The sequence below is a fragment of the Hemiscyllium ocellatum genome, chromosome 29 (genome assembly GCF_020745735.1).
Source record: "Hemiscyllium ocellatum isolate sHemOce1 chromosome 29, sHemOce1.pat.X.cur, whole genome shotgun sequence".
NCBI lineage: Eukaryota > Metazoa > Chordata > Chondrichthyes > Orectolobiformes > Hemiscylliidae > Hemiscyllium > Hemiscyllium ocellatum.
This window is the reverse complement of record NC_083429.1, coordinates 5,972,988-6,000,928: the sequence shown is the minus strand read 5'-3', so window position 1 is coordinate 6,000,928 and position 27,941 is coordinate 5,972,988. Positions and strand designations below refer to the sequence as shown.

General features: G+C 41.3%; 1 protein-coding gene across 1 annotated transcript; it reads left to right on the top strand.

Moving 5' to 3' along the window:
• Positions 1 to 13,206: 13,206 nt before the first annotated feature.
• On the top strand, positions 13,207 to 26,250 carry LOC132829704 (uncharacterized). Its single transcript, XM_060847064.1, has 7 exons — positions 13,207 to 13,242; positions 14,425 to 14,569; positions 15,581 to 15,657; positions 15,754 to 15,918; positions 23,975 to 24,133; positions 25,437 to 25,522; positions 26,051 to 26,250. Exons 1-7 carry the CDS (start codon positions 13,209 to 13,211, stop codon positions 26,150 to 26,152), a joined length of 768 nt encoding a protein of 255 aa, XP_060703047.1. The 5' UTR covers positions 13,207 to 13,208; the 3' UTR covers positions 26,153 to 26,250.
• The last annotated feature ends 1,691 nt before the right edge of the window (positions 26,251 to 27,941 follow it).

Genomic DNA, 27,941 nt, shown 5'->3' with positions numbered 1-27,941 from the left:
ACCCATTCAATTTCTCCTTCGATTTCCACAGTTCCCTTTATCAAAGGTGATGGCTTTGTGTTCTCTGTGATCCAGTAGGTAAGAGGTCTGTCCAGTTCGCCAAAGTCTTGACTCAAATAAAGTTAATCTTTCTGAACTCCCCTTGTCTTTTTGTTCTTCAGCAGCCTGCCTGATCACTCCAGCTGCCTGGGACGATTTTTTATCAGCTGAAAAATGTTAATATTTCTGCCTTCCATTCTTTTTTGTACTTCCGCTTTTTAGTTTTACCTTTTGGTCGTGGTTCTTAATTAACCCTTCCATTTAAACATATTTATATCAAAGGTACATTCTTTGGCCGTTCAGATAGAAATTTCTGACTTTTTCCCCATTTTCTGGTGAATTTGTAATGTTATTTCTTCCGACTGGGAATTTCTTACTCAATATTTCAACTGTTCTCCATTTGGCGATGCTAAAATTACATCAGTCCAGTTATCATACTGTAATTGTCTTGATACAACTGAGCAGTCTCGTGGTGCTTGCGACAACGTGGTTATTCTCAGTTTTTTTTTACTTTAGTCATCTAATACCAAATTGCCAGCATTCAATTTTAGTAAGGATCAATATTACGAACGATGAACTAGTCTTTCCTGAGTTGTTCTGCCTGTATAGACCCGTTCTATTTCCAGACTGGCATCCATAAAACATTCGTCTCTGCCTGCGCAAACACCTGAATTCCCTGCATCATTATCTGCAATAGTATCCTACCCTGACCGTTCAGACTCTCTTTACTGGTACAATAGTATCCACAGGGACTTTCCACGCGTCCCATTCATACCTGTTAATTTCCACGGGCGGAATCTGCAGGATGGTCTGGCCTGACTGTTCAGACGCTCGTTACATGCAAGGTGGTGTTCGCAGTGATTATGTAGCATTTCGAGTAAATCCATCTCAGCCAATCACTTTTCTCTGCACTTTATCACACCACTGTGCAGTATTCCTCACTAATCCTCTGAGTCTCCTGAAATTTCAATTTACCACCGGACTCTTTGGTTCTTTGGGTCAGAGAAACCTATCAGTTGCTTTTCTGCACGTCTGCATCCCCGAGATCATCCCTCACTCAATAGAATTTAATCCAAAATACTAGAAAAATGTTCGTATGTATTTAAGCTTGGCCACACCAAATTCTGTCAGGCTCAGGAGGGTCCACAATCGGCGGGGAGGCGTCCGCTGCCTGCCGCTTCTGTTCAGAGGTTTTTCATTCCCGACTATACTCTCAGTGCCAAATTTGTTGTCGAAAGTTTGTGTGCAATGCTCCGTGACATTCACAAGGAGGCACAGAACATTCATCACGAATTTGAACTTTTACTTGCAGACAAAAGCTACAACAATCAGACAACGGCTTCCTAGCTGCCTACGATACTTTGGGCTCACTACTTTTTATAATTTTCTAGTTGTCGTGTTTATCTGGTGTCATGGGAATATCCAACCACACTAGCTTGCATTGCTTTTCGAAACTAATTATCCTCTGCCGCAATGGTCTTCGACTTTACATTTAACCCATCACATTATGCTCCCATCATCTATCACATAAACTCACCTATCGCGTGATCTTACTAGCCCACCATATCGCGATGCCATTATTGACAGAATTAACTCATCTATTGCTCATTTGTTATATGATCCTATGAATTGCTGCATCAAGTTAAACTGCCATACGAATTTCCACATTACATGTTTCTATGCATTGCTCTACTATTCTCATTATACAAGTGATAAACTAATTCCCATTTTACGTTATTCTATGCATTGCACAATGAATCGAAATATACACCTGCCAAATCAATTTCTTCATGGACATCTGCCTTTTAAGTAAACACAAGTGTCAAAACATGATCCAGCTTCATTTTGCTTAGGACTTTTGTGCCTTCCCATGGCTTTGAGGTGGAAAGGACTTTTTTGGTGATGCATAACAAACCAACCTTTAATGCGGAATCTGTTTTTCTCTATCAATGAGCAATTCCTCTGTAACTAGAGTCGACTTTGCCTCCGAAATAAAGTGTGTAATATTTGGCTGAGAAAAGTGCTGACAGTGTCAGACTGTCAAACTGTCTTATATATAGGGGCTTCGATATTGTTGCTGTTTCAGAGACATGGATAGAGCAGAGTGAGGAATGGATGCGGCAGGTACCAGGGTTTAGATGTTTAATAAAGAACAGGCAAGGCGGTAAAAGAAGGGGAGATGTGGCCTTGTTAGCGAAGCACAGGTGGCTGAAAGAACTTTTGATGAGGACTTGTCCACTGAAGTAGTGTGGGCTGAGGTTAGACGAGAGGTCACACTGCTTGGAGATTTTTATAGGCCTCCGCAGAGTTCCAGGGAGGTGTAAGTGAGCATTCGCAACATTATTCTGTCCAGGAGAGAAAGGAACATGTTAGTCATTATGGAAGACTTTAACTTCCCCAATATTGACTGCAAATGCTATAACCTAGTTTGTCAGGTAGATCAGTTTTTGTGCAATGTGTACAGGAAGTTTTCGTGACGCTGTGTGTCGAAGGAGTGACAAGAGGGCAGGCCACATTTGGTTTGCTGTTAGTTAAAGAACCAGGCCAGGTGTTTGATTTGTGTGTAGATGAGCAGTTTGTAGAGAGTGACTATAATTAAGTTACATTTTGTATAGCGATGGATAGTGACAGGAACATGCCACAGCTCAAGAGTTATCGATGGGGCAAGGGCTATTATAATGCGATTAGGCAAAAATTAGAATGCATAGAATCGGTAGCAAAATGCAAGGAATGCAGACAATGGAAATGTGGAGCTGGTTTAAGGAATAGATGTTGTGTGTCCTTGATAGATATGTCCCTGTGAAACAGGGAGGCAGTGATACGGTAAGGGAACTGTGGTTTACTACAGAAATTGCATCTCTTGTTAAGCAGGAGAAGGATGCTTATGTGTTGATGAGGCAAGATGTTTTAGATGAGGTGATGGAGAGTTACAGATCAGCGAGGAAGAACTTATAGAGAGAGTTAAGAAGGGAAAAGAGAGGTTCCAGGCAGTGTTTAGTAAATAGAATAAAGGAGAACCCTAAAGCTCTCTGTCGGTATGTGAGGAATAAAATGATGACTGGGGTTGAAAAAGGGCCAGTCAAAAACAGAAATGGGAAGGTGAGAGTAGACGCGATGGAAATTGGAGAGGTCGTAAACGAACATGTCTCATCGATTTTTACTCAGGAAAAGTAGAATATTGCAGAAGAGAAGAATGAGGTACGAGATATTAGGCTGGAAATGACTGACGTTAGTTACAAATAGTTGGTATCAAGTCTGCAGGAAGTGAAAGTAGACAAGTTCCCTGGGTTGGATGGGATTTATACGAGTATTCTCGGTGAAGCTAGGGAGGAGATAGCAGAGCCTTTGACTTTGATATTTGAGTCGTCATTGTTCACATGTTTAGTACCAGAGGACTGCAGGATTGCAAATTCTGTGCCGTTGTTCAAGAAGGGCAGTGGAGATGACCCAGGTAATTATAGACCAGTGAACCTTACTGCTGTACTAGGAAAGGTTTTGGAAAGGATTATAAGTGATAAAAAAAAACATCTAGCAAGCAAGAATTTGATTTCGAGTCGTCAACATGGTTTCATCAAGGGCAGGTCGAGTCTCACAAACCTCATTGAGTTTATTGAGAAGGTGACCAAGCATGTATATGAGGGTCGGGCAGCTGACGTGGTATACATGGACTTCAATAAAGCCTGTGATAAGGTTCCACATGATAGGCTATTGGAGAAAGCGTTGAGGCATGAAATTGAGGGTGATTTAGCACTTTGGATTAAAAAACTACCTTTCTGCAAGAAGGCAGCGAGTCATGATTGATGGAAAATACTTTGTCTGGAGTCCAGTTATTACTGGTGTGCCACGAGGATATGTTTTGGTACCACTGCTGTTTGTTTTTTCTTTAATGACTGAGATGCAGGCATAGGTGGATGGGCTATTAAATATGCAGATAATACAAAAGGCGGTCGAGTAGTGGACAGTTTGGAAGAATGTTACAGTTTGCAGCAGGACGTGGATAAACTGAAAAATTAGGCATAGGAGTGGCAAATGGACGTCAATGCAGCTAAATGTGAAGAGATGCACTTTGGGAAGAATAACAGGATGACAGAATACTGGGTTAATGGAAAGATTCGTGTTAGTGTGGATGTGCAGAGTGATATTGGAGTCCATGTACATAGATCCCTGAATGTTATCAACAAGGTTGACAGTGCTTTTAAGAAGGCACAAGATGTGTTAGGTTTCATTGGTAGAGAGATTGAGTTCTGATGCCGGAATATCATGCTGCAACTCAATAAAACGCTGGTGCGGCCACACTTGTAATATTGTGTACAGTTCTGGTCACCACATTTCGGGAAGGATGTGGAAGCATTTGAAAAGGTGCAGAGGGCATTGACCAGGATGTTGCCTTTTCTGGAGGTAAGTTCTTATGAGGAAAGTCTGAGAGACTTTGGTCTTTTCTCATTGGAAAGAATAAGGCTAACAGGGGATTTGGTAGAGACATACAAGATGATCAGAGGATTAGATAGGGTAGACAGTGAAAGTCTTTCTCACAGGATGATGACATCAGCTTGTAGAAGTGCGGCATAATTACAAATTGAGGGGGAAGAAAGATGTCAGAGGCAGGTTCTTTACTCAGAGAGTGTTATGGGCGGGGAATGCCCTACCTGCCAATGTAGGCAAAACAGCCAGATTCGGGAGATTTAAATAATCCTTGGATCAGCATATGGATGATGATGGGATCGTGTAGGGGGACGACCTGAGAATAGTTCACAGGTCCGCGCAACATCAATGGCCGAAGGGACTGTGTTGGGCTGTATTTTTCTGTCTTCTGTGTTTTACGTTCTTTTAGATTAGACTTACAGTGTGGAAACAGGCCCTTCGGCCCAACAAGTCCACACCGACCCGCCGAAGCGCAACCCACCCATACCCCTACATTTACCCCTTACCTAACACTACGGGCAATTTTAGCTTGGCCAATTCACCTGACCCGCACATCTTTGGACTGTGGGAGGAAACCGGAGCACCCGGAGGAAACCCACGCAGACACGGGGAGAACGTGCAAACTCCACACAGTCAGTCGCCTGAGTCGGGAATTGAACCCGGGTCTACAGGCGCTGTGAGGCAGCAGTGCTAACCACTGTGCCACCGTGCCGCCCAGACTATTGTCCCTTCGAACAGATGGCTGTGCTCTGTTTTGTGTAAATGTTATTTCTGGTATGGATCGATTCGCATCCATTGAAAGCTTGACTTGTCTCTGATAAAAGACGCATTTATTTCTTATATGTGCTGGATTTTCCATACGTCTCGCTAATGTACGCTCGAGCTGCTTCTGATATGGCTTTATGCATTTATGATGAGTGCTCTGTGTTGCTGTTGATTTATCTCGTAGCCGCAATCGTCAAATCTAAAACACCTTATTTCCTTTAATTGGCACATATTGCCCTTGTTTCTCATTTTCGGTAATGTTTCGATCTCTGGAAGCAGCCAATATGACTGAATATAATATGTGGCATTTTGCTCACTCCTAAATTGCAAGAACACCTGTCTCAGTGATACATGCCATTCCTATATGCTGGTGCCTGTAGGAAGAGAGACAGCCACTACAAAAATCTCTGAGCAGCGACGCGTAAGAAGACTTGAATATGTTCCAAAAGGTTTTTACAGTTATTTATTTTCAAACACGATTACAAATTTCACATAATATTATAATGGATAAAATCGGGTGAGTGTATTTTGTCATCTACAGTTAGACATTTACATTCAATGCTGCCCAGTTTTCCTCATCCTCGAGATGAAACTGACGAAAGGTGATATATTTGGATAAGCTGGCACCATCTGGTGCTCTGGTTGTCTGGACACCACTGCCAGTTCTCTGAAATGTTGACGACACTCCTTTCAGCGAGATGGTCCACAAAGAAATTCAAGTTTATCGGAGAGAAGACAAGTGTCAGGTTTTCCTTTTTCAAAATTGCTCCTGACTTAACTTCCAAATAACAGCCCTCTTGGGGACTTGGACTACAATATGCGAAACAGAGCCATACTATTGATGCTGGCCTTCGCGTGTATCTCAGGTTTCTGATGGTTGGTCCATAAACAGTGCATGGGAAGATTGGGAGGATGGCAGAAGCGATTTGTAACATTGGCTCAAACAAAAATTACAGTTAATTCTTTGAGAAAATGGACTAAGATAACTAGCTCAGCCTCTGTTCTGTAGTCACTGGTCAGGCTCAGAACTTTGCTGAAAAATGATATGATTCATTGCAACAAAATGCTGACACGGCCAGAGGGTCTAATCACAACAGAAAACATCACACTAATGTAGATACAGATGCCCAAACAGGCTCAGAGCTCACAGAGGCATTGATTCAAACAGAGGTCTGGAAACTTGCAGAAGTCTTGACATTATGGAATTTTCTGAAACTGTTAGATATTCTGATATTTACGGAAATGCTGACAGTAATGCATATTCTACATGTAACATAGACCCTAACGTTGTTAGAGATATTTACACAAGTAGCATCAGTCTGAGTTAAGGTACTTGTTTAAATTTTAAATTAATTTTGGAAATTATGTAGCAGTCAACAACTAACTGTTGCATTGGCATTTTCAATGTCTCAACCAAAGAAGTTGCACATCAGCAATCTCATTCTATACAGACCATTTGAATATATCTTCAAATTACATCGCTGTTCTAACTCGAACAAGACTCAGGTAGCCTCCGTACAAGTAACACACAATTGTTAAAGACTGATTTCTCTCACTGAGGCTGCATTTGCTGGACAGTCTTTCCTGTAAAGGTTAACCTTGAGAAGGATTGATTGATCAACCAGCATTTAGGATCCAAGAAGGAGAAGAATGCAGGTTGTGGCTTTTTGGCTTTTTCAATCTAAGCTGTTCAACAGCAACCACATATTATTCTGGGCAAATGCACAGCATTTGGTCCATTGCCTTTTATCGTTGGTCATTGTCCGTACACATTTAGATTGTTTTCGGAGTTCTGAGGTTGGCTGTCTCATCCTGCATTACAGGCAGGCTGTTCTGGATTCCGATGAGCGTCTGGCTTGACAAATAAAAAAGATTTATGGTTCATAAATTGCCTTGTAGCTTTCGACCCCTGTGGTAAACTTTTGACCACTTCGTTATTGATCTCTCTTTCAAAGGAAAACTTCGTTGGTGTCAAATCTATCTTTGCATCTTCTAATTTTAAACATCTTATTTGCAACTGCCCTATATGCCAACTTCCCCACTTTAGTGCCTGCCCACGGACGTCTGCCGTGGGTGGCATGTTTTTCGGAGGTCCACCATTCATTATGTATTCTCTTGCCTTGTTTGTCTGCCCAGGTGCAACACGCCACACATATTCTGTTTGAATTTTATTTGTAACGATACAGCCCTTCTGACAAATCCCTATGTCCTATTGTGATCTCAAGTTATTTTCCTCATTATTTACCACCGCATAAAAAAGTTTCATCATACGCAACCTTACTTATCATCTCTTAGACATCTACATAGAAGTTGATGACATATAGCAGACAGAACAGGAACACTGACATTGATCCCGACAGAACTACCATGGAAACAGATGAATGTAGGAGTCAGCAATTGATGGTAATCAAATAGTTTGGATTTTTCTCCATTGACCTGATGACCTCAGGCTTTTTACGGTATAGAATCCATGTTGAAGAGTCACAGAAACCTCCATTCTGAGTGTAAATTTCTGTGCTTTCTGGTGTGTCGGTCATGTGAATGTGAAATTGCTAGAAATTTAATTTCAGTGTCAAAGACATGATACTGAACGTATATTTCAGTGAAATTCTTCCTACTTATAAAGTCTGAGATGCAGTGTGTTTCATTAAATTTCATTCTCCTCATTTCCAGGTCAAATGTCTGGTCATTACAGTCAAGAGACGAATGAACTGCAGATGCTGGAATTCTAATTAGACAGGCAGGAGGCTGGACGAACACAGCCAGCAAGGCAGCATCAGGAGGTGGAGAAGTCGACATTTCGGGTTCACCATTGTTCAGGACTGGGTGTGGTATGGGGTAGCTGCAGCTTATGGGGTAGCCAGGATCAGAGTGTTGAAGGGAGGCTACATGGTGGAAGGTAAAGTGTATGACCTGTTTAGTCAATGGGTTGAATGAATCCAGTTGTTGACATGGAGAAGTGGCAGTCAGGAGTAGGGATTGGGACGGGAGTCGGGAGATTGGGAGTGAGGTTACTCGGAATTGTCAAACTCAGTGTTGAATCCTCCGATCTGTAGAATGCCTAACCTAAAGATAAAGTATTGATTCTCCAGTTGACGCTGCAATTTGTTTTGGACATGGGATAGTCCAAAGATGGGCATGTTGGAAATTCAAAGGCTGGGGAATTGAAATGAACAGAGACTGGGAAGTCCGATCGTCTGCTGCGGACCATCCTGTGAAATTCTGTGAGCTGAACCCTAAGTTTAGACTCTGTCTCGTCGATGTTGAGAGGACCTCATTTTGAGCTTCTGATGCATTATCCTAAGTTGGAAGATAAGCAGAATATTTTTGTCTCATCTGGAAGGTATGTTTGGAGCCCAGGAGGGAGGTGATGTAGGTGGCATATAAGCATTTGTTTGCACTTTCGTGGTTGCAGGGCACGTTATCTGAGGGTTCAGCGGGGGAGAGAAGTTGCAGTGAACTAAGAAATGATGGAGGGAACGGGGCTTTCAGCAACCTGACAGGGTGGGGAAATGAAGATGTTCCTGTTTGTGATGTCTATTTGGGGTTCGTGGTTGTGTTTGAGGATAATGCATTGCAGGCGGAGACTGATGGGGTAGTAGGACGACATAGGACATTCTTTTCTTATCGTGGATGGAGGGAATGTGTTCAGAGTGGTGGTCTGGGAAAGGAGGTGGTGCGGTGGAGGGCTGTATGAATATTCAAAATACTTCGACACCTGGGATTCTTGCGATTGGGATGTGTCTGCATCCAAGCAGATGCAGCGGATTTGGAGCGATTGTGAAATTGGCATAGAGTTATTGCAGGATACGGGGTGGGAGGATGTGCAGTTCAGGTAGTTATGGGTGTCTATAGGAGACGTACGTTTGAATTATGTTACTGGCGGTGGAAATGGGGTGATCGAGGAAGTGGTAGGAGGGCTCTGAGAATGATCAAGTGAATTTCTTCGGGGTATGGAAGTTGTGGTTGAAGTCGATGTTCTGTTCCAGGTCAGCATGAGTGTAAAACGCTGTATCGATGCAGTCATCGATGTAACCGTGGAAGAGATCGGGTACAATACCTGCGAAAATGCTGAAGCGGGAATGTTTGATATGACCGGCAAATAGCCAGGCATAGCTGGGATGCATCCAGGTACCCATGGCTGGTTACCAATCACAGTCAAGATCAATTACAATGTTTTCATAACAAATAACTTGTTTGAACTTCTGACTTGCACCAGGGCTTGTGTGCTGTAACATTATCCAGAAAGTACTAATTAGACACACTCATGCAAATTAGAAACTGCAGAATGAAAGAGCTTTGAGAAACAAGGAAATAAATAGACACTCTGACCCATTGTGAAACAAATGATGTGCAGTTAATTTTATGCAAATTTTACGTTACCCTCACTGATAGATTGCTGTTGTTTCGTAGTGTGAAAAGGTCGTTGAGCACTGTTTTCATAAGAAAATAATGAAATGGCCAGAGATTATGCGACAACTGTAGCAGGTTCACTAATTCTTCTTTTTGTTGAGTTGGCAAAACTGGCAGAAGTAGATTTGTGTGGAATGGCAAAAGGAAGAACGTCGTTCTTCGTTGATGGAGGAGCTCAGGATTTTCCCACTTACTTGCTCTGTAAATATTGGATTTGCTTTTCTTATCTTGGCAGAATATTGAGAGAATGAGAACAATTGCCTATTGATATGGAATTCAGAATTAAGGGATTTTGCAAAACACATTCAAGAACACATTCCAGTAAAATACAGGAAAGCGAAAGATTTCGTAGATTGTCTATTTGTTCATAACGTCTAAAATTGTGGAATTCCTGAACGGAAGGCAAAAATCAACACACTGATTGCTTGGCATTGAGTAACACTGGGTTTGCAATACGTTGTGAAACGGTCATTTTATTTAAATCAAAACTCACTATGTCACCAACAAAGAATTATTGGAAGGTTAAATTGCACTTCAGGGGTGGAGTGTAGAGGACCCAGGCTACATTGAAAACGTATTTCCTGAACTTGGGTTGACCCTAATACTGACACACATTCTTAAACTAAACCTGTCGCTGAATCTAAGAGAGATTGCGAAAGAATACAGACCGGGATCAGACAGTGAAATTGATGTACACCCTGAAATTAATAGATTCCCTTAAACTAATGTTCGTTCTAAATCTAATAAGAAATTTGAAAAGTATCTGCCTGATATCGTTAATGAAACTGTTGCTGAAATTAACAAATCTCCTACATTTACTAAATACTATTACATCGAGAGAGCCAGTGACACATTTCTTGAAACTAACGCAGGCCCCAACACAGAAGATAAGACAGAAGCTGAAAGTAGTGAATATCTTTTAAAGTTGCAGTTCCTGAATGTGATACAGACGCTAAAACTAAAACACTGAAAACAATAAACAGTCTGAAAGCAAGGGAAAGGAAGAAGGTCGATGTCTGTTGATCCCGGAGCTCAGGATTTAATGATTAGCATGCTCCGTAAATACTGGGATTTGATATATTTTTGATTGTATAATATTGAGAGAAATTGTAATTTGAAAGGTTATTCAGGAATAAAGGACTGCATAAAACCCATACGGCAAGAAATGCAAATAAAATGCAAATAAATGCAGAGTGTGAATGAGCTGCTGGAGAACCTGCTGCTTTCAGAACATGTAAGATTGTGAAACTCCAGAAAAGTAGGCAAAGTCCAATAGACGGACTGCTCTGCATTGAGTACCAATGGAAACACAAAACCTCGTTAAGGTGTGATTTTATTTAAATGCAAACGTACAGTGTAACAAACGAAGATATTTTGTAATTCCAAATTGTACTTTAGACGTGGAATGGTTCGAGGAGTGAGCCTAAATTGACAGCACATTACCTGATCACTCGACAGGAAGCAATGCAGACGAGTCGAAAACAGACAGTGAAATTGATATAGACTGTGAAATGGACATATACCCTGAAAGCAATGCAGATCCTTAAACGAATGCTAAACCTGAAACGCATACAGTGCCAGAAATTAATGAATAGCGTTAATAGAAAACAAAATCTGAAACTGATATCGACCTTAGAATTATGACTGATCCTGACACTATAAAAAAAAACTGAACCTGATACTTCTACTGAATCGAAGGGCGACTGAAAATTGCAACGTAAGTGACATAGGCCACGAAACTAATACACACCCTAAAACAGAAACTTATTTAAAAATTGAAAGTGATGTAAACCCTGCAATGATGCAGTCCATGAACGTAATGCAGACCATTTAACTGAAACTGATACATACGTTGAAAACAATAAACTCTAAAAGCCTTGTATGGAAAACAGACCGTGAAACTGATATGGTACTTGAATCAAATTTAGACTTTAAACGAGAAAAAAACCCTGACATTTTTAATCAATTACACATCCAAATGCAGACACTGAAACATATACAGACCAAAAAGTAATATGTCTCTGAATCTGATGCATGTTCAGAAACTATCGTCGACCCTGTAAAAATATTACAGACCATGAACCCGACACAGATTCAGAATTATTTTCGGCTCTGAAAATTGATACAAAGCCTAAAGACAATGCAGTCTTTTCAACCAAAGCACAACTTGCACTTAATATAAACTGCGAAAATGATAACGACCTTACGACAGACAGGCGCTAAAACTTACACAGACTCTGAGTTGAGGAGAAAGACTGAAATTAATATATACCCGTGTAGTAATGTATTTTCTTACAATTTGAAAAGTCTTGAAATGGACACACTCTCTGACACTATTTTATACCTTGACACGAATAGTGGTGTTAAGCTTATGCAGACGCTATCGCTTTTTGAGAACCTAATAGTGTTAGAGGATCCGAAATTGATGAAGAACATGTCAGAGTTTAAAGGAAAACATGGAACTAAAAGTCATGTTGGCTTTTACGACGTCTTAGATTCAGCCTGCAATGTTGTCAGCCTTGTCAGGCCCCTAGTATCCCAAACGCAGCAAGTACTCAAGTCTGCTGCCCTCTGTACTGGCCGTTGCAAGTGTCAGATTAGCGGCCATGCAAATTCAGGAAGCCTGAATGGTGCCGGCAACAGCATTGTCATGTACTCTGCCAATTCTAATATTCCTGCATCATTTGTCTGAGGGTGTGGATGTGTGGCGGTAGTCAGATGAAGGGAACCTTAGGATCAAGTACAACCAAACAACACGTTCCAACGCCAGGAAAGATGTTTCCTTGTTCTCTTTCTGTATGCCATTTCTTGGAAAATATTGAATTTGCATTGAAGTTGCCACAATTTCAATCATTGATTATGCAGCCAACCAGCACCTTTGTTCAGAGTCTTGTGACGATGTGATGTGAGTTGTTGTGCAACTGGCATAATGCATAGCAGAGGCTTGATGGGACCAAAAAGGTAGCAGCTGAACTGGAATATCCCACACCGAAACTGACTTCAAAAGAGGCAGGTAAGAGGGAATGAACTAAAGGAAGACGCTAACAAGCTCATAAAGCTGTCACTTATATTCACTTGTTTCGGTGATGGGAGAACTCTTTCTCCTTTACCGATTGAAGTCTTTGCAATTGGAGTTATTCTCAAAGATTACCAAGTCATGATACAGCAAAAGGAGCTGGTTCATTGTTTAGAACATAGCATTCAAATCAGTTGAGGTTCTGGTAATTGTGATGTTCGGACTACAATTACCTTGCAGGAACTGTTGTTTGTATGCACGAGATGGAAGTTGTCAGGACGTGTACGGTATAGATCCTCTAATGTGTGAGAGGTGCTTCTAATTCTGTTGATGATAATAATGATGAAGAGAGTTCGATCGCACCCTGTCTGTGGTCGTTCCGGTGGAACACAGACGTACATCTCAGTTGCCCCAGTGAATGGAAGATGGGTTTAGGTTGCACACTCATAGTAATTCGTATTCAAGGACTACCAATCTTTAATTTATCTCCCATAATATTGACACTTTCTAATAGTAATTCTCTGTTCCCATTTACAGAGTATAACACAGCGGCATGAGGACTCTACTGCTGGTTCTCGGTTTGATGTGTAAGTTCCTGAACATTCATTCAATCTTCACTCTGTTTAATTGTTTTAATCAGGCATAAAAATAACCCGTGGTGCATTTGTGAATTTATCAAAATAGATATTGCATTTATAGTGGTTACAGCAGATAATCTTACGGAAAAAAAGAAACTATTATGTAATATACTGAATGGGCACTACTGTCAAATTGTCTCCCTTGTTATTAACTATTAGCACACACTTTATGATTATTTCGGAAAGAACATTACAGTATCCATTACTCTACACTAGACTACAACAAAATGCTTAAGAAGAAGAGGAAGCCAACTGGCAAGTCGTGACTCTGCTGTGTCTCAGAATGTGTCCTTTGCCAAGAATCAACTTACTGCAATCAATTCATAACCCTTCACCTCCACCCTTCACCTCACCTGGCCCGATACGCATCCAATTCTATTTCATAGAGCGGATTGCCACTGTCCCCATTAGACTCTTCGGCAAACGTCCATGATACCGATAGCTGCGGAGAACAATATATCTGCATTTCAGAATGTCATTACTTGACCTGATAGACGTTTATAGAATCCTGAGGGGCAAGGAGAGGATAAATTGACAAAGTCTTTTTTCCTGGGTCGGGGGAGTCCACAACGAGAGAGCAAAGGTTTAGGGTGAGAGGGGGAAGTTATTAAAGGGATATAAGCGGCAGGTTTTTCACACAGCGGGTGGTCCATGTATGTAAATAGCAGCCAGAGGAAGTAGTGGAGGTTGGTACAATTGCAAAATTTAAAAGGCATTCAGATGTGTATATGAATAGTTTGGAGGAATATGCGCTGGGAAATGGGACTAGATTGGGTTGAGGTAACTGTTTGACATCAGCGGGTTGGACTGAAGGGTCTGTTTCCGTGCTGTAATCTCAATGACTCTAGCAACTGTTTTTTTGTTTTCAATATTTCTGTCAATATGATCACTTTCTCTCGTAATCGACTCTGTCAAAACCACTCGTGACTTTCAATGTTCTTTTGTTCAAAACTCCACTCAACCTCTACTTCGCAAATGACTACAATTGGAAATTCAGTCGTTCCAGATTACTGTCACTCGTCCCTGCTAATATCAATCATAGTTTTGAAGCTTCTGTCAGCTCATGTCGCGATGTTAAATTCACTGTTCTTTATAACATAATATTAAACAGTTTTTTTTTGTGACCCTCAGTCCCAGACACCAAAATCGCTGATCCATGTGTTAACCACACAGTCTTGGACCCGACCAGGAGGAGCATTGAATTAGGTGTAAAGGAATGCTCACACCAAAATCAATATGGTAAAGATCTCCAACAGGGATGGTACAGGTTTAATAGGTAAAGAGTGAACTTTCTTGGAACGTTAGTATGATTGTAAAAAGCGGGGTGGTGGTTCAGTGTTTGCACTGTCAATGGTTTCATTGTCCTAGGGACAAGTGGAAAGCTATGAGAGAATTGATGGAAGTAAAAAAAATGTAATTCCGGAATACGAAACTTATCTCCCTCATTGTTGAAACTGAAAACATCATGTTTCGCAAAGAGAGAAACATAAATGTATTTTAGGGAAGGACACGTGATATTTTTATAAAATTAAAAACAAACTCATTCATAATCATGCGTAATTCAGTTTTAAACATTTATCACACCACAATTGAAATGCAGCACACATTTCCTGTCTCCATAGCCATCAGGTAATTTACAGAAAGAATATGATCCACAGTTTGCTGCTCCGCATTAGGAGCACAACATTTTGTTTTGGGCTTGATGTTATGCTGGTTATGCAAACGAGGGGTGCGTACTCTGGTATTCACGTTCTTCCCTTAATTTACATGAAGAGAACTGTGTTCTCTTTCAAATTGATTCAACCAAGCATGACTGAGACAATCGCTGTGAGGGTTAATCATGAATCTATTGGAAAACCTGAACAGACTCCTCTATCAAGAGAATGATTTGAATGTTCAGCTCACGACCACAAGGACGGATATTGACTTCAACTTTAGTAATGTCTTTAATGGAATAGAGCTCATAAAACACTTGAGGATAAACCAGGATAGATTAATGTTGATGAGAGGATATCTATAGGTCGTGCTTGAAAGTTCGTGTGTGTGTAAATAATTGAAAAAAAAGTAGAAAGAATGTCCATTTTCTATACAGTAAATCCTCCGTACAATCTTGCAAATACCTGAACCAGAGCCAAGGACGAACAGTATATATTCGGGCAGGAGGGAAATATTTCATTCAGAGTGCATGTTTTCGAAAGGGGCACAGATTTTGGAAGTGTCGGTCATTTTACCAGTCAGGTAATATATGTGATCAGATCAGGAGTTAACTCTGTAACTTTTATTTCAGTTCTGATGAATGGATGATTCCAGAGAATGCTATCCCCATTGATCACTGCTGCACAAGGAGTACAGGCTGGTTAAATGGTATAACCACCTCTTTATCTACCATATTTTATTCTCCATTAAGCACTGTTCATTTTATCTTTTAATCATTTCCGATTTAAACAAAATGAATTGCAGGTCGTCATCCCTCCGTGAGTGAAGGGGAGGTAACCAGGACTATCTGTTTTAGTTGGAATAATAATAACTGCTTCTCCAGCCAAGGCATCATCATCAAGAAATGTCCCACTTTCTTTGTGTATGAGTTGAAGCCGACAGAATTCTGTAATGCTGGATACTGTGCAGGTACGTCATAACTAATTTATCACCAACAGTGTGGTTCTGAGATTTCACGCGATTCCTTTAGAATGTTGCAAGCACCTCTTATTCGGTCATGAATAAGCGAAAATGAGATGAGCTGCTATGTGGTCTTGTTCCTAATTTCCGGAAAACATAATGTGCTCTCCATGTCACTCACTCTCTAATTCCATGGGAAGATACCAAGTGTCCGGTTGAGTTTGCTCGCTGAGCTAGTGGGTCTAAAGCCTACCAAAAACAAGATGGCCTTCACTTGAACCAGAGGGGTATATGTATACTGGGTGGAAAATCTACTGGTGCTATTAGGGTAAGGTTAAACTAAGTCAGCAGGAGAATGGGAACCTGAGGTGTAGTTCCAATACACAGAAGGATGAGAGTAGGGAGGACATGGATAGGATTTCATGGTCACAGGAATGTGCTGGCAGGTAGCAAACTGGTTTTAAGTGAGTGTTCTTCAAAGCCAGAAGTATCTGAAATAAGGTAGGTGAGCTTGCAGCATGGATAGGTAACTGGGACTTCAATGCCGTGGCTATTTGTGGATAGATCATGGGAGGAATGGATGTGCTAGGTTCCAGCGTTCAGATCTTCCATTCGGAACAGGGAAGGAGGTAAAATAGGGTGTGGGAGAAGTGTGATCTTGTTACTCAAGACAAGTATGATGGTGGTTGAAAGAATGTTTAACGAGATCTCGTCTATTGAGATAGCATGGGTTGTGGTGAGAAACAAGAGAGGAGAGGTCACACTGCTGGGAGGTTTTTTATAGGCCTCCGCAGATTTTCATGGATTAGATTAGATTCTTCACAGTGTGGAAACAGGCCCTTCGGCCCAACCAGTCCACATTACACTCAAATGAGTAACCCAGACAGACCTACTCCCCTCTGATAATTGACCGAATACTCTGGGGCAATTTAGCATTGCCAATTCACCTGACCTGCACATTTTTATCCTGTGGGAAGAAACCTGAGCACCCGGAGGAAACCCACCCAGGCACAAGGGCAGGTCGTGCCTCACAAACTTTATTGAATTCTTTGAGAAGGTGACTAAGGAGGTAGACGAGGGTAAAGCAGTAGATGTGGTGTATATGGATTTTAGTAAGGCGTTTGATAAGGTTCCCCATGGTTGGCTACTGCAAAAAATACGGAGGTATGGCATTGAGGGTGAGTTGGAGGTTTGGATTAGGAATTGGCTGGCTGGAAGAAGACAGAGGTTAGTAGTTGATGGTAAAGGTTCATCTTGGAGTGCAGTTGCCAGCGGTGTTTAGCAAGAATCTGTTTTGGGACCATTGTTGTTTGTCATTTTTATAAATGACCTGGAGGAGGGGCTAGAAGGTTGGGTGTGCAAGTTTGCGAATGATACGAAAGTCGGTGGAGTTGTTGACAGTGAGGAAGGATGTGGCAGGTTACAGCGGGATATAGATAAGCTGCAGTGCTGGGCAGAAAGGTGGCAAATGGAGTACAATGCAGCTAAGTGTGAAGTGATTCACTTTGATAAGAGTAACAAGAAGATGGAGTACTGAGCTAATGGTCGGATACTTGGTAGTATGGATGAGCAGAGGGATCTTGGTGCCCATGTACACAGATCTCTGAAAGTTGCCAACAAGGTAAATAGTGCTGTGAAGAAGGCATATGGCGTACTGGCTTTTATTGGTAGAGGAATTGAGTTCCGGAGTCCTGAGGTCATGTTGCAGTTGTATAAGACTCTGGTGCGGCCGCATCTGGAGTATTGTCTGCAGTTTTTGTCGCCATATTATAGGAAGGATGCAAAGGAGGTTGACCAGAATGCTCCCTGGTATGGTAGGAAGATCGTACGAGGAAAGGCGGAGGCACTTGGGGCTGTTTTCACTGGAGAAAAGAAGGTTTAGGGGTGACTTGATAGAGGCGTACAAGATGACTAGGGGTTTAGATAGGGTTGACCATGCGAACCTTTTTTCCATGTATGGAGTTAGATATTACGAGGGGGCACAGCTTTAAATTAAGGGGTGGTAGGTATAGGCCTGATGTTAGATTCTTTATCTCAGCGATTCGTGAGTTCATGGAATTCCCTGCCTGTAACAGTGGTGGCCTCTCCCTCTTTATGGGCGTATGGAGGAAAGTGGCTCGTGTAAGTTAGGTAGGCTTGGATCGGCGCAACATCGAAGGCTGAAGGGCCTGTACTGCACTGTATTTTTCTATGTTCCACTCAGACAGTCACCCGAGCGTGTAATTGAACCTGGGATGCTGGTGCTGTGAGGTAATAGTGCTAACCACTGAGCCATCGTGCCATACCGAATGTGCAGGAGAGTTTCGGCAAAACGATTCTGGGTAGAAGTTAAATGTACAGCGTGATCATTATGGGGGGCTTTAAATTCCACAGCATTCACGAGAAATGCTATATTTCACGTACGTCGGATGGATTCGTTTTCGTACAATGTGTGCAGGCGGGTTTCCTGACACAGTATGTCGAAGGGCCGATAAGAGTGACGGGAACATTCGATCTAATACTTGGTAATGGACCAGGCCAGGGTTTTGATTTAGTATCAGGTGAGCACTTTGGATAGCGACCATAATTCGGTTTCGTTTAGTTCAGCGATGAAGATGGACAGAACATGCCGCAGGCACGAGATATAGATTGTGGAAGAGCAATTATAATACGATTAGGCAAGACTTCGGATGCAAAGAACGGGGTAGCAAAATGCAGGGATGGGGGATATGGATATTCGAAATGTGGAGCTGGTTTAAGGAACAGATATTGCGTTTCCTTGATACATATATCACTGCCAGGCAGAGGCGAATTGATAACATAAGGGAACTGTGGTTTACTGAAGGAATTGCATCGCTTGTTAAGCGAAAGAAGGAGGCTTATGTGACCATGAGGCGACATGGTTCAGATGAGACGACGGAGGTTGCAGATTTGCTAGGTAGGATTTAAAGACAGAGTTCAGAAGATCAAAGAGAAGAAAGAGCAGTCTCGAACAGGCAAAATGAAGGAGAACCATGAAGCTTTCTATAATTATGTGAGGAATAATATAATGACTAGAATCGGGATCGCGCCATTCAAAGATAGAAGTGGGAAGTTGTGTGTGGGCTCTGTCGAGATAGGATTGCAGGTAGTCAACATGGTTTCGTCAAGAACAGGTCAAGTCTCACTGACCTCATTGAGAAGTTAACCAAGCATGTCGATGAGGGTAGGGCAGTTGACATGGTAGACATGGACCTGAGGAAAGCCTTTGGTAGTTTCCACATGTTCGGCAGTTGGAGACAATGCAGAGTATGAAATTGAGGTTGATTTAGCTGTTTGGATTTAAAATTGGCTTTCTGCAAGAAAGCATCAATTGGTGGTTGATGGAAAATATTCGGACTGGTGTCAGGTTCCTCGTGGTGTGCCACAAGAATCTGTTTTCGGACCACTGTTGTTTGCAGTTTTTATAATAGATGCAGGGGGAGGTGAATGTCATTTGCAGATGACATTAAAGTCGGTGGAGTAGTGGATAGTTTTGAATAGTGGTGCAGGTTTTAGGACGACTTGCATGAACTGCCGAATTGGGCAAATAGGTGGCTAATGGAGTACAATTTTGATAAATGTGAGGAGATTCACTTTAAGAAGAATAACAGGAAGACCGAATACTGGATCAATGGAAAGATTATTGGCACTGTGGATGTGCAGAGGGATCTTCGAGTCCATGTACATAGTTCACTGAAAATTGCAAAACAGGTTGTGCTGTTAAGAAGGCATGCATTATGGTAGGTTTCATCGATAGAGGTATTGAGTTCTGGAGCCGTAATGTCAAGCTGCAATTGTGCAAGACGCAAGTTTGGCCGCACTTGGAATATTGTGTAGAGTTCTGGTCGCCCCATTACAGGAAGGATGTGGAAACATTGGAAAAGATGCAGAGGAGACTTACCAGGATGTTGCGTGGTCTGGAGGGAAGGTCTTATGAGGAAAGGCTGAGAGACTTGGATTGTATTCTTATTGGAAAGGGAAAGGAGAATAGGGGATTTGATAGAGACATACAAGACGATCAGAGGATTAGATGGGGTTGACATGAAAGTCTCTTATTCCGATGATGATGGCATCAACTTGTACGAGGGGTCATAGCTACAAATTGATGCGTGATAAATTTAAGACAGAAGTCAGAGGCAATTTCTTCACTCACAGAGTGTTAAGGGCATGGAATGCCCTGCCTGCCAAAGTAGTTAACTCACCAACATTAGTGAGATTTAAACATGACTATAAGCACATGGATGATGATGGAATCGTGTCGGGATGGGCTTAGACTAGTTTATAATTTGGCGCAACATCGAGGGCAGAATGGCCTGTTTTGCACTCCATTGTTCGATGTTCTGTGTTTTTTTTTCTCAGACTGTTCGTCAAATGTGAGCCTCCGTTGAACCAATGGTGTTCTGTCCCACATTCTGTTTACTTTCTTGGTCAGTTAACGTGGGTGACATAAATATTGTTTCTTTTTTCTCAGAGGTTGGTAAATGGGGTCGCAATCAATGTGTTTATTGGTGGAGTTCCTGTTTGAATGCCAGGCATTTAGGAATTCCTGTGTCTGTCTTTGTTTCGTCTGTCTGAAAATAGAGGTGCTGTCACAATCAAAGTGGTGTCCTTCTTCGTCTGTGTGTAAGGATCGTTGTGATAGATGGTCATGAATTTTGATAGCTAGTTGGTGTTCGTTTATCCTGATGGCTATTTTCCTGCTTGAATGTCCGATTCAGTGTTGGTAACCTACGAATCTACCAACGGAATGAAACTGCTACTGATGAACCTAAAGGACACTTCACGACCAACCCCCAATTCGAATGTCATTTGCAAGATACCCTACAAGGGATTCATCAAACACTGCAGCCAGGAAGAAATCTATACTCAAACACAGACTTGTCATTAAAATACATGACCATCTATAACTAGTATCTTAACACACAGATAAAGAAATACAAGAAAGACATCGATATCACATCCATCCTCGGACAGCCAAATGTATACACGCACGGGAATTCAGCGATCTCTGGCATTCAAACCGAAACTCCATCAATAAACATATCTGTAGTAATCCTATTTACCAACATCTTCGAAAAGAACCGGAAATGGTATCACCCACTTTAACAGATCAAGACACATAGAGAAAAAACAGGACAGAAGACAACGCTTCAACACAGGCTCACTGATTATGTTAGGTCGTGTGGTAACGAACCTGCTGGTAACAAACCTACCAGCCCAGGGCGCAAACTGACAACCTGAACCTCAACCTGATATACATCAAGTCCCAAAAATCGCAAAGTCCAAGTGTAATTCTGAGCAGTTCAGACGAACATCTGAGATAGAGTAGAACATGGCGGATGCTGAAGTGAGCAAAAATGAATTGGACGACTGATAGGAATAGGACGTAGTAACTCATCCAAGTGTGAAAGAGTGCGTAATGATCGAGCGGTACAATGCTCCAGCCCAGTGTGATGTTGTTAAAGACTGTAATAGAATAAAATGCGTGACGGGAGTGGGATATTGTCAATGAAATGAATAGAATACAGTCCCCGAATGGAGGGTAATACTTTTACTGACGGCAACAGAATACTGTGCCTGATTGGACTGGGACTTTGTTCCTGATGGGAATATAACACCGTGCCTGAATATGGTGGGATATTGTGACTGGCATAGGAGGAGTGACGAAGTGAGTGACTTAGGGAAGTGAGATGCAGTTTTGGAGGGGAATTTAATGTGTTGACAGAAAATGTTCGAAAACAGTGATTAGGATGAATGGAACTTAGTAAATCAGACAGAAGGATGTCGTGACTGAGCTGGTACGACCTTGTGACTGTTGGAAGTGGGAGTCAGTGTCTTAACTGAGTCGAAATCGTGAACTGGGAACTGAGAAGTCACATCTGACAAAAATGGGATTTCCTGTGTAATTTAATGACTGAGGTGATCGGGATGAAGTGAAAGAGTGAGTTGAATGCAATTATGCAGGAGAGAAAATACACAGAGTTATAAATTCCAGTCCGACCGCAGAAGTCGGTATTTGAATAATGGTATATCATTACCTTCATAATAGTCCATTCCTCCTAATAAACTCGTAGTCTTGAATATTATGACACTTCAAATGGTGGTTCACTACATTTTACCAGTTGAGATGTTGATGAGCAGAAAAACTCCCAAACAATGTATTCCCATTCTCAATACTGCTTCTGGCCATATGCTTTAACTCCAAAAATCTTCTCAGCCTTTTACCTTGCACTTGGCAGTTGTGTCATTTGTTACTTTAGAATTTATGAAGGGAAAGAAGATTTTTTTTCAGCCTGTTGACGCCCTTTCTTATCTCTACCACGCTGTGACGACCACATTCAGCATCTTCTTCTCCAAAGGGAACAACTAGAGCGTATCCAATCTCTCTATATAGCTCTATTCAAGGCACCTTTGTGGAAAATATTCTGTGCAACGACTCCAGAGCAATCAAATCTTTCTATCGTGCATTGACCAGTCTGCTCACAGTACTCCAACAGTAACTGAAACACAGTCATTTGCAACTGAAAACTTATCTCCCTGCATTTATGAGCGAAAAGAACACCTGGGAAATGGAATTAACCTATCTGCTTCTTTAATTATCTTGTATACCTGCCTTGACACTTTCAGGAATCTGTGTCCACATCCTGCAAGACACTTCTGTTCTTCTTGGATTCCGAATGTGTAATCATTAATTAAGTTGGGACGCGTATTCTTCCTTCTTGCAAATTGTACCATCACACATATATCAGGCTTGCATTTCATCTGGCACACAACCGTCAACCTGGCAAAGTATTTGTATCCACCTGTCACCGAATAAGTTGTTCCATAATGCACTTACTTGGCCAATTTTAGTGTCATCATAATTTAATAAAGGTCCTCAGTGCGCTCACACTCAAATGTGAAGCTACACATCTATTTTATTTAAGAATATGAAAAATAAGTAACCAGCAATTATCACTGTGGTACGCACTGCTGTCAATTCACCAACAGACCACCTTTCTCCCATCATTCTGAAAATCGCGGAACCTATTTGTTAAATTTGCTGGGTCTTTACATTTATCCCAAAGTTTCACATGTTGGATCTTGTGAAAGTTATTGTAGAAATTACAATAAACTATATAAAATGCCAAACATTTTGTTAGCTCATAGAAATATTCCAGTAGGCTTTTTTTTATAACATTTTCTTTGGCAAAGAGGCAGTGAATACCGTTCCAATGTTTGTTTCGCCAAATGAAAACTCATTTTATGCTTCACTTGTTCTTTCTTCAAAAGCCTTCCTAATAAGTACATGAGTGTTACTGGCCAATAGCTCCCTATTATTTGTTTACGAGATTATTGTCGAATGGAAGTTTGGGCGTTCGTCGTTCTGGAATCTGCTTTCATCCTCTCGATGACACGAGCTCAACTGGAAAATTTGGCTCAGGCAATTCGAATTAACTTTCTGAGCAAACCTGTAGACCTATTGTAAGAAACTGAATATTTTACCAGTCATGAAATTTTAAGAAGTCCTCCCATAACTCCTCGCCTCTTAACATCAATTCCGACGTTTTGTGCTTGCATTGTCCTCCTCATGAAAAAAAAGACATCTGTAAAGTAATGTTTCAGCGTTTTGCCAATGTGCTTCAGTTAAAGCAACAATTGACGCCTTCGTCCACAATCGGACCAACGCCTTACCAAAAATTCATTTCCTTTTGATATGTTCATAGGATCTGTGTATACTCCCCTTAATGTTACCCGACAGAGTTATCTTATGCATTTGTTTAGTCCGACTGACTCTCTTCTTTCTCATCCATCAAACATTTCTCCGTGTAGGTATTGACTTGGTTCTGGCAATTTCTTGTCAATTTTATAACACCTGTGCTCTTGTGATGACTTTGGGTTTGGCAGTGCTCTGATTTTATCGCCCGAACCCACTAAGAAAATTTTATTGAGACACACAGTCCAAGTATGTTTTGTATTTTTTTGCCAAGTAGATGCATTATTTTATGATTACGTAAACTTTCAAAACAGTACACGATGCGTCACCTTTAAACTCATTTGCTACCATCCTTTCTTCCAATTGCAGAAAGAGTACCAACTCAAAGACACAAGGATCCAACGGCAACATTTTCGATTGACGTTGCCTCGCCTGACTCTTCAGGGTCTGAGACTTCTACTTTGAATTCGTTTACTCTTCCAACCAAACCTACGGAATTTTATAATCTTCCGACTGATGCTGAGCAAGGTGAGAGATTTGTAGGTTATTGAACAAATCAGGGAAAGTATATGAACACCAAGCTGTGTGGCGTGATGACTTGCAAGAAAATGCAGATAACATCAGTGTCTTTTTGACAAGTTGAATGAGTGTGGAAAACAATGCAGGATGAAGTCTCAAAGATTATTTGACCCAACAATGAAAACAGTGGTACTCACTGATACCAGTTCCACACACTGGACTTTAGCATAACCAACTCCTTTGTCTATGACATTTTTATTTAAACCAGAATTGCCAAATTCTGCTGCATCCTTTGCAATTTGAACTTCATGCGTTTTAGCTTGGAGTTGTGTCAAATTTATTTCCGAAATACTGATTAATTGATAGCCTGCCAAACACTTGGTCACCTCTTCAAAAGAATGAACAAGGCTTCTGAGCCATGACCTCTAGGTAACAAAGCAATGCGAACTTACCGGATCAAATATTGTGTCTCATTTAATATTCTTCCGGTTTGTGCCCACGAGACACAAACTGATCGTTTGTTAGGGACTGATCGTTCCCTGGTTATTCACTTCATCTTGATATACTTGTCGAATATCTTTGGATTGACCAGAAAGTTGTTCACAAGTGTTTTCTCATGTCGGTTATTTGCTCCTTAATTCGTTTCTTGAACATCCACCAAACTTACTGGGGTCTAGTGATTGAGGTTGAGTCCTGGAAATCATTGACTCACTTGTATTATCTGTACTCGTGTGATGACACCGGGAACCTCAATGCTGTGTATCCAGTTTTTTTTTTACCACCATTGACGATCACAAATATTAAGTGGGGCATATGCTGCAGGGTGGAGCAGTTATTGTAGAATCTTCAAACTGGTTCACGAAGCTTCGTCTTTAATGTCCAACATCACCTTCAGTCCTTCCTTTTGAAATCCTCCGCATTTGGATCTTCCTATCTACATCTGTTTCTCTCCACCTGTGTCTCCCTGACTCCGTGTGTCATTTATTGATCACTCTGATCACGAGGCGAGGGGGAAGATGGAAGTCTTGAATTGTGTAAGGATGGAAATAATTTGCTTGTGAAATGGAATCAATGAGCAGCAGACCATTAGAAGCATAGAGTGAAGCATGGTAATTGAGGGATGAGGGAGAGGTGATAAGAATAGTGAATTGAAGGCAGAATAACAATATACAGATGTGCAGCAGAACAAACAATTACGACCAGGACAAAAGTGAATCCAATCTGGTCGGAACATTTTTGAAAAACAATACTATATCCTGTCTAGAACTATATCTGTGTGTAATTTGTTTAATGTCATAAATATTGCATTTAGATACTCCGCATCAATGGGTTCATGTGATGATCACTTCGGACGCAGAGATTGACAACAAAGAGGCGAAGAAAATGGCGCTAAAGACGGTAAGAGATTCAACGATACAAAGAGGGCAGACGCAAATTACCCACATCCAATGCCACCCCACGAGTTCGACCATCACCCTCGCCCCCGCAACTGCATATAATAACTGTTTTGGGGAGGAGCTTAGCAACGATAAACATCTCATATTTTCTACCTGCGTCACACGGAGAAAAAAATCGAGAGAAAAGCTGAATGACATTCTTATCATTTTTGCGTCTTCGCTTCCTTCCATGTTTTGATTTCCCCATCAAATTTTGTCTTCTATTTCTGTCCTATTATATATCACTATCGCCCACCCCCCACATGTTTCCCAAGCATGTCTCTCCCCTTTCACTGCTCTTAGCAAAACGATGCCATCGTCTCTCTTTTTTCACCTCTCCTTGTCCCTGTTTCTCATTCGAGCCCACTCTGTCTGGTTCTCAATCTGCGCCATTCCCCTCCCTGCTCCTGTCTCCGTTTGACAATACCTTTGACTCTGCTTCGTCTCCTACTCTCAGTGTAAACATCTTGTTTTCCATTGTGCACTAAAGCTTCAGGAAATTGTCAATGATCGAGCCCGGAGAAATGTGGAAATAGTGCAGGAGGAGGGACACTGTGTGGCTGTGGTCGCTTCAGGACCTGAAGGAAACTGAGTGTGATCGTGTGGCCCAAACACGTAGGCATCGCCTTGCCTTGATAATCACAGGATTGCTACAACTGGATTGGCCTTCACACTTGCGACATAACCAAAGTAAACCATTAGCAGTGAGTTCTGCTGTTGAATAGAAACGTGCTTCTTTTATAGTGGTAACAAAAATGCTTTATATTGCACTTTTCTTCTTCGTATGCTACATTTAAACATGGATGGTCCTTTTAAAAAAGGGCGAAAAACAAGTTCAGGCCACTCGACCCTTCCAGCCTGCTCAGATGATCCAATGTGATCCCCGATCTGATTTTAACCTCAGCACCAAATTCTCTTATAGTCTTTCATCCATTCGGTATTCAGTGATCATTCAATAAAAGATTTCTATTGCCTGCTTTCACTGAAGTTTGAGGAAGGGAGACCCAGAAAACTCACCGAAATTTAACAGAACAAATGGAATATTTCTCATTTCTGTCTTAAATGGCCGTCCCATTTAAAAAAAAATCTTCATGGATCCCATTGGTCACACAAGAGGGAATATTATGTCCTGCTCCACCCAATCAATCAGATGTTATATGATTTGAATATGTCAAGTGTAGGGTAACCAGCGACAATCATATTGAGTGGCAGAGCAGGGTCCCAGGACACAGCCTCTCCTATTGTTTTTGTTAGTAAATTAACTAGACACAGAAGGCAGCTGGCTGACAGCAGGAAATACAAACACAAAGAATAACCTTTTCCCCTTTGATAAACTGGCCAGATGGAAAGAAAATGCGGTAATCAATAACGAATATCAGGGGTTTTGTGCTAGGTGATTTTTGCAGGGGGCGAATTTGGCAGTATGCGTGTTTTCAATTCAAAAACCCAGTAAACGGACTTTCTATGAAATGCTTTGGTAAATCAATGTCAAATTCGTTAGGCTATGGATGGGGTTGCTATTTCTCAAAATCAACATTTTCAGGATAGCTAGTGAGAAATTTCAGCTTTCAGTATTCTATGTGATCCCGTAATAAAGTCTTTCAAGATTTATCCCTGTTAACATCTGGAATTTCGACATTTGCAAATCATTTTGGGATCCTCAATAGCCAGTTTTGAATTTACAATTTGCAGTTGCACAATGCGTTCACCAGGTAGAGAGTTAAATAGATTGAATGGATGTTCCAGTTCCCTCCTCCAGTCTAAATAGCTGCAAGCTAATTGAATTAGCCATGCTAAATTTCCAAAAGTATTCAGGGGTTTGTAGGTTAGGTGCAATGGTCACTGAAATGCAGGTTTACAGGAATGAGGGAATGAGTTGAGAGTGAACGAGATGCTCTTTAGAGGGTGAGTGTGGTCTGGTTGGGCCCAATGGCCTGCTTCCACGTCGTCATTAATTTACGATTCAGTTCGATGATTCAGAATTGTCCGTACAACTTTACTTTGTGTAAATGCTTTTCGTCTGCTTGATAGTTTGCAGACGTGCTTTCAGATGCTCCCCACCTGCATTTGAATACTCCACTTACCTTTCAAACACGAGTTGTAAATTTTCGACTCTATTAATTCAAACTGTGTGTTCAGACTTTCAGTTAGAATAAAGGCCGTGAGAATTTGTCATAAAATAACTGATGAGGTGAAGTCAACTAAATCAGAGAATCTATGACTGCAACGCAAAGGCATGGGTTTGAGAAATATCCACAAATGAAGTCATATGGGTAAATGTCAAAAAATCTACAAACAGCAACCACATTGCACGGAATATATTACAGAATTTGATAGCAGCTCGGGAGAAACCAAAGAACAGATCTGTACACAAGTTTGAG